The following is a 12,711-nucleotide window of genomic DNA, read 5'->3' as shown; positions in this document are numbered from 1 at the left end:
TTATCGCAATAAATCAAGAGGTTTTCCGGAGACCAAGTAAAGTTCTAAGCCCACTTACAAAGTTGTCAGAGAAAGCTTAAACTTTTCCTTCCTACGTTTTTATTTTTAGTGGAAAACGTGCAAGTGCTACCAGGTAAGTGGGAACTGCAGTCAATGAAAATTTACAACTTTACAACTATCGTCTCCTATAAAGTTTCCTTCGGGATGAATTTATGAAAACGAAAATGTTTGGATTTTGGCAAGAGGAGATCTCCCACTAGACTAGGTGATCATGCTCGGCGAGCGGAGTTTCGAGCTCAGTTCGGAGCTTGTATATATACGAGAAATTGAGAAAACTTCGATAGCGTGATTCAGAAGACTCGTAGCGCCAACTCATGAGTAGCGGGAAGTTGCGACACCTATTTAGACCCTTGAATGGATGTTCGAAAATGTTAGTAATAAGCTGCGTCAAAAGACGCTCCTGTCAAATTTCGTTCTATGGTAGGTAAAAACTGGATAGATTGATTATTATTAATACGCGTAAGTCACGCCGTGAAAATATGACAAATATTCCGTTGTGATTGTCATTTCTGAAGGTAGAACCTTTTGTGGGTGCAGTATCATGTGGGAACATCGCCACACCAATTTCTGCCTAATAACAGCAGTGTTAAGATCTGCTGTATTCTGGTTTGAAGAGTGTGGTTTGGGCGACATACTATGCCTGACCTCAGGTAAGATTTTTATGTTATCTGGGGTTGATAACAGATGTATATGAGCGGCAATAGCAACTTACCATCAGGTGGACTGCATGCTCGTCTGCTACCCCTGTATTATGAATTGAGATGCGCGCTATATTGAACCGCTATTAACAAAAATATCATTACTCCTCCGTAGTCAACCATTCGTTAACTTAATACTTTAACTTCCACAACTACATCAGTACACAGAATTTTAACCTATATAACTCGTCAACAAGTGTTAAAGTTGCCTGGTTGCACCGCTATATTCACATTCGAACTAATTAAGAGTTGTTCATGATGATTGGAAGCTCGAATCATAAGTAACTGAGTATATGTGATGTTGGCATTTCGGTATTTCGTAACAGATGGCGTTATGTGTGATTTTAGACTTATATTATCGCGAAATTAAGACATTTTAATGTGTAATGGGTACTCACGATACGTGGTTTTGATTTCTTTAATACTGATATTTCAACACATCGTGGTCACGGCGAAATTGCTGTGGCGGATAAAGAAAACACTTTGGTAAAGGGAGATCTCGCGCCGTACTAAGTGGTCATGGCCGGAGAAACAATCATCCAACAGTCTTTCATAGCTTGTATATAAGCAAGATGTGAACAACACTTCGATAGCTTGATTCAGAAACATGTGACCCACCATCCGCCCTTGGCATACGAAGGCGAAAAGTCTATATCTAAAGTTTATAGCTAAAATTCTGTAGCCAAAAGTCTATAGGCAGAAGTCTATAGCCAAAAGTCTATAGCCAAATGTCTATAGCCAAAAGTCTATAGCCAATAGTCTACAGCCAAAAGTCTATAGCCAAAAGTCTACAGACAACAGTCTATAGGTAAAACTCTATAGCCAAAAGTCTATAGTCAAAAGTCTACAGCCAAAAGTCTATAGCCAAAAGTCTATAGCCAAAAGTCTATAGCCAAAAGTCTATAGCCAAAATTCTATGACAAAAAGTCTTTACCCTAAAATCCTAAACTATTCTTACCCTGCCACGGAACCCATTCCCGCAGTGATGTACACAGGGTTTATCAAAGGTTTTCGATAACCCAACATAAAATCAGTAACTATTAATGATTAAATTATTATAACATAATATAGTTTAATTAATTAATATTGTACAACTGTTTCCAACTGAAAATCGATATTCAATTTGTTCTAACGTAATATATTTAAACAACTGAACCTATTTGGAAAGCTGGCTAGTTTAATTTAATAATGTACAGATAATCGTTAGGCCTACGCTATTTCTGATATTATAAGGCTGCTCGTCCATTTGTTACAAATAAAATTAAAGTCTGTTTGTAATGACAAAATGATTTTTAAAAAACCAAAACCCCATCGAGATGGGTTCATACATTTCATACATACATACATATCAGCCGAATAGCCTCATTTCTTGAAGTCGTATAATAAGTTTTTTTACTAAATGATATGTGATTTTATTCAAAAATCTATCAACAGTCGATGGTTGACGTGGCTTTCTTTATAGGCAAGTCAATCAATCCATCCAATGTTTTGAATACCAAAGATCATCATTGGACAACTCCTGCATTTAACAAATCGTGAAATTTCGATCTCAGGTAGGTAACATATGGATAGATTAAATATTAATAATGGGTGATAGATCAATAAGCTAATGAATAGTCGCGGAACAGTACCCTTAGTATGAGTTTTTATGTTTTTACATGCCCATATTGCCCATACATTTCCAATCAGCGCCCTAAGTGGACTGTATCAGAACTAATTTGATATGTATGGGAAATACGTAAACAAGTACAAAAACAGTCATTTTTGTAAAAACGTAAAATCTCATACTAAGGGTATAGTCTGACAGTTTTGACAGTTGCGTTCACCACAAATTAAATTCTAAAGCAACTAATCAAGCGTCAGTAGCCAATGTGCGGTCAGCCTTATATTAAATCAACACACAGTCTTTCCATTTGTCCTATAAAGTTATTTCTGACATTTAACAGCTGTATAAAGCGCTACTGTGGTATCACGGGCGTTTTTTTTCTAATATAGGAGTAGCAGACGAGCATGTAGTCCACCTGATAGTAAGTGGCTACTACCGCCCATGGACATCTGTAATCAACCCTAGATAGGATTAGATATTCCTGCCTGAGGTCGGCCACAGATGCGCCGCTACCCCTGAGGACTAAGCTGGAACGCCTCGGAAAAGTATGTCTCCTTTACCACATCCTTCAAACTTTTGGTTTTCACAGCAGCGTTTAACACTGCTGTTATTAAGCAGAAATAGGTGTGGCGGTGGTGCCGCTGGAGTCAAACCACAAAGGGTTCTACCACCTAATTGAATATTAAGGCACGCTAGAGCTACCAGTTGCTCACACGACAGTAGCCAATGAGTGGCCAGCCTTATGTCATATAAAGTTATTTCTGCCATATAACAGCAGTATAAAGCGCTGCTGTGGTATGGCTTCACTGTAGTAGTAAGAGACGTGTACATAAAGCTCTTTTATTTAGTCCTCTGGAGCAACTATATAGGTTTCAAAACTTGTATTTTGTTGCACCACCACCAACAACTTATTTATGACTTACAAAAGCCGTGTTCAGCGTTTATGTATTATAGTTTAAGAGAGTGGAAAGGGAAAGACTCTAAAGAATAAGTTGGAATGTATCATACATTCCAACTTATTCTTCTAGGGTAGCATCTGACTACAGGGAGTCACGGGACTAGAATAGGACTACGGTATCCCCTGCCTGTTGTAAGAGTCGACTAAAAGGGGGCTTCTGGGGTTGCGGGCGGCAAGAGTGGGACCTCGAACCGTCCAGCAAGTAACCCCGGGAAGGACGACGGTGTGTGTGGCCGCATAGCGTTGTAAACACCAGGTGTGTGGGAGGAGCGTAAACTGCTCCCCCAGGGAAGAGCCCGATTGGGGCACCGCGTTCGGAGGACTCCGGTTGTGTTCCGTCGGAGATCCCGGAGTTCTCCACCAAGCGCTGAGGACGGCCACCGGGGAGGTTTTAGTGCGTTAAAATTCCACATAACCCGGCGTCGCTCCCACGTCATCGGGTACTTTTTGAAGGTTTCCCCGTCGTAAACAAAGGGTAGCATCTGTATCCAAACATATTTGCTATTTCAGCATAAGCAGGCTTAATTTTATTTAGAAAATTCAGAAGTATTCTAACATTAAGCTTAGAGCTTAGAAGCTAGAACAACTAAACCACATGACACGTAACTTAAATAACCTGCCAATAAAATTAACTAGGATAATGGTTAAAGTTGCGCAAAGTTCTAAAGTTAACCGTCAACCAACAAGTCCGTGTGTAGTAACGCTAACGTTCATTTGTCTCCGTCAAGCGGTTTGAAGTTGAACCACGAAGTTTTACGCTTACCTATCGACGGTTAACTTTGATCGTTTCAATTGTTTCGTAGTAGTTATTGATATTGTTAGCGAATTAAACGTTTTGAAGGTAGAAGAACCCTTTGTAGTTAGACTATGGAGCCTATAAGTACTTTTGCTTAATAATAGCAGTGTTAAGCGCTGAGTATCACTGATTTTTAGCGCTGATGTAACAAGGCTTGATCTTCAATGTTCACAAGTAAATTAAGTAGGCAAATCAAGTGTTGCATTAACTTTTGATATCACGTGATATGGATAACAAGTGAAATTACATAACCTCATTAGAAAGATTTTTGTAGCACTGACCGACGACCGTATGCATTCGTGGTACAACGATGCATTGACAATCTCAAACAAACTTAGTCAATAGAGTTTTGGTGACTACAGGACTTCAATTCTTTTTGGGGTTGATTACAAGTATTCTAAGAGCAGTGTCCACTCACAATAAGTGGCATGCATGATCGTTAACTACAGTTAATAAAAGCGTTATCAAATGTAGATATTATTCAAAAATCTTACCTAAAGACGACACTAGTCTCCTCATTCTCGACGTGCATTCCATCCGTCACTGACCACTGCAACGTCACTCCACTTCGCCCTTCTAAGGGCCCACTCACAATCCTCGCGGGTATGTACCTCCGGTACCTACTCTTCCCGACCCTATAGCTCACTGACCTCTCGTTCCTATAGCTACGAAATTTCGGCCTAAAATAATAAAGATCCACATCACTGTCACTTCTTGTCCGATAACTGTAGTCGTCGAAGCGATAATCCGTTTTGAATTCCGAATCGTCGGGCGGCCATTTTGTTTTGTGTTTCGAACGGACCGTTCTAGAATGTTTCGGGACGAAGTAGGGTAGGGATTCCTCGTCTCGGCACGGTTTTTCTGAATAACCGGTGGGAGTGAAGTTCCCGCGGATTCGGTTCCCAACGATGGTGTAGATGACGTAATCGCGGAGGTTGTCATCGGTGTACTGCAGATGAACTGTGGACAAACAAATGGTTACGATTAATTACAAGAAAATAACTTGGTTTTTTAGGTTTTGCGTATGTTAGAGTCAAATTACAACTATATTTGAAAACCCAACCGTTTGAACTGAACTGTCGTAAACACGTTTGGTTTTGATGACGAGGTACGAGTATGATTAACTTAGTTAAGAGATACTAAATCCAATATGGTGTCCGAAAATGGCGGACAAATAATTATTATGAATCCTCATGATATGAATATCAAATGATACGGTTTTCCGAGAAGAATATGACGTTATTTTTAAAAATATTTTTGTAATATCATTACAAACTTTGTTCCGAATTTTCAAATTGAAACGGCAGAATACAAAGTGAAACAAATATAAAATTCGAATTTCAATAAATTGAATCTTTTCAGTTGAATAAAGTAAGGCATAACGCTTGCGTGAACCGACTGATTTAATTGGAATCGTATAGTTAACTGAAAGTACGAAATGAAATATTAAATTATACTCATTTTTCTGAAAGAGTTTTATTAATTGACTTTTTGTTTTGATATACGAAATTTTCTGTAGTATGGTATGTATGGAAATGACTGAAAATAAATATAAAATTCATCATTTTGTTTTTATCTGTCGGAAAAATTAATGTGACATAGTTTCTAAGTAGTAAGTAGTTTCTTAATATAATTCTAAGTAGTTACATATCTTTTATGTTGATTCAAAATTACTTTGCAGTACTATTTTTGCATTTCAATGAAATTTCACGTTACATTTTTGCGTACACCCTTGTAAACCTTCAAAATTTTTCACTCCTAAAACTGCAATATTTTTTCCCCAAAATTCGGGTAAATCGAAAAGATTGCAACACTGCACCACATGTCCTACAATACGTTCACGTGAGGGCACGCGCGCACGTGCATCGTAATTCAATATGGGACACACTGACCCGAATACTACAACGTGTCGATCGAAGTGTAAGGTGAGGCGATGTATAACAGTAAATTGAGCACATAAGGCGTTCTATATTAGCTTTCGAGCTAAGTATCATGTTAGAGAGTAAGACATAGTAACCAAGTTATGGTACTTTGAAGACGTGCAGATATAAAAAAAATAACAAATAAATATAACCGACTTTTAAGTCGACGTAGAAGTCGGTTTTATTTTTTTGTTAAAAAATTTTTTTCACTCTTTTTAGTGCTGACATACTAACGTTTACATTATTATTATTATTATTTTATAATAAAGGAGTAGCAGACGAGCATGCAGTCCGACTGATGGTAAGTGGCTACTGCCGCTCATGGACATTTGTAATCAACCCAAGATAGGATTAGATATCCCTACCTGAGGTCAGCCACAGATGCGCCGCTACCCCTGAGGACTAAGCTGGAACGCCTCTGAAAAGTCTTTCTTCCTTACCACACCCTTCAAAACCGGAACACAGCAGCGCCTAACACTGCTGTTATTAGGTAGAAATAGGTGTGGCGGTGGTGCCGCCGGAGACGAACCACAAAGGGTTCTACCACCTTTAAAATATTAATATTATATAACATTGTATGAATGTGATAATGAATAAAGGTAAGGTCTGAATTCATGCGGATTGGACCCACGCGATTTCCTCGCGATGTTATCCTTTACCGTTAATACAAGTGATAATTAATTTCTACTACACATATAACTGAAAAGTGAAAAATCATAGGTGTGTGCTTGGCATTAAAATCTCGGCCTTCAATGTTAGAAGGCTGAGTCTGCGAATATATTATAGCAATTTATTAAAGTAAAATATATTATGATTGTATACGAATATTAAAGATATACTTATACAAGTAAAAACTCAGTTCATTTTAGAAATTGCTTTAATATAAGAAGCTGGAGTGTTTAACATCAATGATTTCACATGATATACTGTATTATTGCTAGCTATTTATAAAATATATTAGATTTAATATTAAAATACAGATTCCTAGGTAATAGAATGCTTCATTAGAAGTCGATTTCAATAGAAAATGGGCGACATTTTTAACTAGCTTACTGAGTTCTATCTCCTCGTGGTCTTGTAGCTCATACTAATCCGACAGATCCTTAAACTTGTAATTGCTATAAAGATTATAAGAAAATCTTTGAGAACAAAGTAACTGACAGAACGTCTTATTAGATTACTTTCACTGGACAGTTTTACTAACAATAATCTTCTCTTGTTAAATAAATATGTGTAAACTAAGTTTAATAGACCGTACTATAACACTATAACAATTACAAATGATGTAATTAAATTTATTGGTTACCGTTTGTCATATGATAAATAATGTTTTTTGACCTTAATAAAATAAAGGTCAAACTCGTCAGATTTATTTCACGCTATCTAGATATATATAACTCAAAGGTGACTAACTGAAGTAGTGATCTATTAACGCACAGCCCAAACTACTGGACAGATCGGACTGAAATTTGCCATGCAGGTAGATGTTATGACATAGGCATCCGCTAAGAAAGGATTTTGATCAATTCTACCCCCAAGGGGATGAAAATATTACTTCCTAAAGCGAGCGAAGCCACAGGCAAAAGCTCGTTTCTTATAAAGATTCACACGGTAACTTTTAATATAGTAAGATTAAGTAAGCACTTATTTTCGTTAAATGAAATGAATAAGGCATAAGGAAAAAACTGCCCAAAGGCAACTAGAATATTAAAATATACATATTTCCCAATTTATTAACGTCCACCTATTTTGAACTGAAGATTAATCTTACTTTTTCGTCATTTTGAGAAACATTACGAACAATGAATTAAATTAAATTTACGAAACAAAGATTTTAGAAGCTTTTATAGTCTATTTGTGTGTAAGGGACATTACGTAAATACAACCATTAAGAATAATTGCCATTGTCTAATAAAGGCGGGAAGTAATTGAGCGCTGCGTTCTAATATTTGCGACCTCGAAAACAAAATGGCCGGCAGTAGGCGGTAAATAATAACTTTGGAACGACCCTTTATTAACAATGGTATATCAATTTTCATAATTTTCGCCTGAATAGGACAATAAATTATCCTGGGATAAGTTTCGCTTAAATCAGATAAAAAACATCGTATGTCACAAGCGGAGCGAAAGCAAAAAGGAGAATTTGGGCGCCATTTTATTTGCTTGACGTTTCGGGTTCCCGCCATTACGTTAATGTTGCCAGCCTATTCGAACTAAACTACCCCCGTTTAGCGGTGTACGTGGATCATTAAATATGTCCGATTTGGCTTTGTCATTTTGTTAATGGTTTTTAGGTACAGTTAGATGACGCGTATGATCTTTTCAGTTGAAAATGTTTTAGATTTGTGCACCGTCACGGATTAATTACGTTTCTTAAAGGTTTAAAACATAGCCGTAGTAGATAAATAAAATATTTTTTATTGAAGAGAAACTAAGAATTTTACCATCTTACTAGCTGACCCGGCAAACGTTGTGTTGCTAAATAAATATAAAAATGTTAAGGGTGAACAACCCGTATCACTTAAGAAAATGAAAAATAGATAATAACCGATTCTCAGACCTACTGATTATGCATATAAAATTTGGTGAAAATCGGTAAAGCCAAACTAAATGACATGGATCAAGATACTAAATTTATACGATCTAATCAATTTATATCTTTCTAATTGATGTTTTCGCCCCAGAATGGACATAGGATGCAATGAAATACAAGCTTACGTGTTTTCATAATATTTGGCGTTAGACGTATCTAGTATATTTTCAGTTACTATTTTTTAACCCCTTATTCACTGATTTTGTAATTTAACTGACTAGATTTTTTTTGGTTTACGATGGGGAAACCTTCAAAAGGCTACCGACTAGCTAACAAAGTATTATACGAACAGGATGATTTATTTCCAGACGGATTTTTATAAATTTTTTTGAAAATTTCCCTAAAGCTCGGAATAAATAATTTTGACGGAAACGGAGCATTAATAAAATATGTCTTAAGGATCACGTTACTTACTTCCGAGCGTTCATTATTATGTAAATGGACCTCAGTTGACGGGTACTAAAGACTTTTGCTTGAAAAATGACGTAAAATTTTTCACTAATTTCTAAATGTTTTTTTTTGTTTTATGTCATAGAAAATGTCTGCTAAACGGCTGTTCTCCGATAGTCTTTTTTTATTAAATATAGGAGCAGACGAGCATGCAGTCCACCTGATGGTAAGTGGCTACTGCCGCCCATGGACATCTGTAATGAACCCCAAATAGGAGATATTCCTACCTGAGGTCGGCCACAGATGCGCCGCTACCCCTGAGGACTAAGCTGAAACGCCTCGGAAAAGTATGTCTCCCTTACCACACCCTTCATGCCAGAACACAGGAGCGTTTAACACTGCTGTTATTAGGCAGAAATAGGTGTGGCGGTGGTGCCGCCGGAGTCGAACCACAAAGGGTTCCACGACCTTCTTTCCTTTCCTTTCGGAGATTGAAATAATGTTTTTAAAATGTCTATAGCGTGATTGAGAATACTTATGGCGCCATCTCTTGAGTTTTAGAAAGCTACAATTATCCGCGATCGTTGTCAACCCATTATTATTCCATTGTTGGACATATTTTTCTTTGAAAATGTGAATTTGGCCTTAAGTTCCTCATGCCAGCATGAATTAGCAGACTTCTCACACCTTAAAGAACTTTTTAAGAACTCTCAGGCTTGTAGATGTTGTTTTCCTGCACCGTTAGAGTAAGCTATAATTAGGTTCTAATACGCACATAACTTTGTATAAAAGACGCGTTTCTATGATACTAACTTCAGACCCCCGATCCCACAAAACGGTAACATAAATACCCGAATTTCCGGAACCTAAGATTCCGCGATTTTATGGATGTATTCGATTTCGAAATTTTTGAACAAAATTACCGATTTCAGGCAGAAATCCTCCTGTGGATCTTAGGCTTCTAAGGTTGAATCACCTACAAGTTTCGTGCGGGTAATTGCTTCCTGAAATGGGTTGGTGGCTGAAATGGGTTGCACCTTGCGCTGAAAATAGCTGAACGTAATTCAGGTAATTTCATGGTATGGCGTTTAATTTAATAGGGGTGTGCAAGTCCTGATAGTGGGAACTGCTTAAGGTTTTTGAGCAGTACATTTATTCATTACGAGCTTTTGCCCGCGGCTTCGCTCTCGTTACGAAGTAATATTTTGATCCCCTATTTTATCCGCTTAGGGGTAGAATTGATCAAAATCCTTACTTAGCGGATGCCTACGTCATAACATCTACCTGCGTGCCAAATTTCAGCCCGATCCGTCCAGTGGTTTGGGCTGTGCGTTGATAGATCACTACGTCAGTCAGTCACCTTTGAGTTATATATATTTAGATTTTAATCCCTGTAATCCGACCCTATAAGTTCTACTGAAATACTGATCATAGCCCTAATCAGTGAAGAGTGTAAGGTAGAGCCAGTATGGCTTGACCGGAAAGGTACCACCGCCACACCCATTATTGGCGACGCACTATTTGCTTATTTATCTTATCATTATTTTAGTTAGCGCAGAAGGTTTTAATGTATATTTCTTTTTAATACGTTCTTATGTATATTGTTTTTTCTATGTCATTTCTACCTTCAACATTGTCATTAAATTTTCATTGTTTTTTTTTTATTAATGTTCCTCTAACTCCACTTAACCCTGCTTTTCTTCATGCCTATCACCTATACCCATTTTTAGCGTGAAGTTCTTATGTTTTGGCCAAAGAACCTGTGGCTTTACGTAGAACCCCCTGGAGAATGGAATTTATTACAGATGCCTATGTCGGGCAACAGTAGTAGTTCATAGGTGGTAGAATCCTTTGTGGTTCGACTCCGGCGGCCACCGCCACACCTATTTCTGCCTTATAACAGCAGTGTTAAACGCTGCTGTGTTCTGGTTTGAAGGATGAGGTAAGGGAGGCATACTTTTCCGAGGCGTTCCAACTTTGTCCTCAGGAGTAGCGGTACATCTGTGGCCGACCCTTTGAAGGTGGTAGAACCCTTTGTGGTTCGACTCCGGTGGCACCACCGCCACACCTATTTCTACCTAATAACAGCAGTGTAGCGCTGCTGTGTTCCGGTTTGAAGGGTGTGGTAAGGGAGACATACTTTTCCGAGACGTTCCAGCTTAGTCCTCAGGGGTAGCGGCGCATCTGTGGCCGACCTCAGGTAGGAATATCTCATCCTATCTGGGGTTGATTACAGATGTCCATGGGCGGGAGTAGTCACTTACTATCAGGTGGAATGCAAGCTCGTCTGCTACTCCTATTTTATATAAAAAAGTAACCACTTATCATCAGGTCCTGCAATCTCGCTCTACACCTATCTTATAAATTGAATTTTCACAAAATTAGATTGAATTCCTTCCATTTTCATTTAACAAAGACAAAAGCAATTGTTACTCAAGATGTTACATAACCGTAACGTGTGATGAGAGGTTTGAGCGGTTGGAGGTCGTAAATACCTCGTTACGACCCCTTAAGGGTTCTTAAGGGAGCAATTACACAGATTTGAACGTTTGATAAACCTTATTCGTTGTAAAAGATTCACATTTCTGGCTTAAGAAGTAAGGTTGAGCGCTTTTGTATTCTGTCAATTACGAATTGTTGAACCCTTTGTAGTCTGACTCTGGAGGATCTACAGCTATTTCTACTCGTACATAACAACAACAGTTTTAAGTTACGGTGTTCTAGTTTGAAGGGTGTGCTGAGGAAGGGATACTTATCATTTTTTTTTTCTTGAGGGGGAAACCTTCAAAAGGTTCCCTCTCAAGAAACCGGAGCCCTCCAAGCGCAATGCCTCGATCGGACTCTACCCTGGGCGGGAGTAATTTACGCTCCTCTCACATGCCTTGGTGATTACAGCGATATGCGACCACACAAACCGCTGTCCTTCCCGGAGTCGCTAGCTGGACGGTTTGAGCTCCCACTCTTGCCGCCCGCAACCCCGGAAGCCCCCTTTTAGTCGCCTCATACGACAGGCATGTGGTACCGTAGCCCTATTCTAGTCCCGGAACTACAGGGATAAGGGATACTTATCCTAGTTATCCAACTTAGTCCTTAGGGATGATAACGCATTTAACGACCTCATATAGGACTCTTATCTTTCTAAACATAGATTTTGTAAGGTAGCTAGATCTTTCATGGGTATCTATTTCTGTATTCGCTAAGTACTACAATAAAATACCCGACCACATTTTGAATCTCGCAGAAAAAAAGTTCAAACATGTCGTTAAACAAACGCTATGTATAAACTAAGTGATTATTTGACTGACAAAACAGTGTGATCTGAAGTAGTTCCAGCTCCACATGTACCATTAGGTTTAGTTTAGCATTATAAAAAACATTTTTTTTTAAAGATGCGTGTTATGGAATTTCTTTCGCCGCTTCTTCTTCATAACGAAACACCTTGTGAAGTTGTAGTATGTTGTATTGACATTCAAAAAGTGCTCTGTAAAGAACCTATTTTCAATAATAAAAAATATTTGATTTGATATGTTAATCTGAGGTTGACTGTCCATGTCCATGGATGCGAGTAAAAAATAACCGTCAGGTGATCTACATAGTTTGCTATTTCTATATTTAACAAAAAATGCAATATTACTAAACAATGACTACATATTACCTTAACTTTTCCCAAAAGATTGAAAATCTTTTG

At 38.0% G+C, this 12,711-nt stretch overlaps 1 protein-coding gene across 1 annotated transcript in view; it reads right to left on the bottom strand.

Annotated features, from left to right (window-relative positions):
- The window catches only part of LOC140756143 (uncharacterized), a 263,924-nt gene that overhangs the window by 108,400 nt on the left and 142,813 nt on the right, over positions 1-12,711 (bottom strand). Inside the window, exon 3 of the mRNA XM_073091583.1 lies at positions 4,613-5,078. Coding sequence (XP_072947684.1) covers positions 4,613-5,078 — 466 coding nt within the window. The remainder of the gene's footprint in view (positions 1-4,612; positions 5,079-12,711) is intronic.

This window comes from Epargyreus clarus, unplaced genomic scaffold, assembly GCF_041222505.1.
Source record: "Epargyreus clarus isolate Ecla_fem2 unplaced genomic scaffold, WU_Ecla_fem_2.2 ptg000034l, whole genome shotgun sequence".
Classification (NCBI taxonomy): Eukaryota; Metazoa; Arthropoda; class Insecta; order Lepidoptera; family Hesperiidae; genus Epargyreus; species Epargyreus clarus.
The sequence above is the reverse complement of the archived record's forward strand: the minus strand, read 5'-3'. Positions and strand labels throughout refer to the sequence as shown.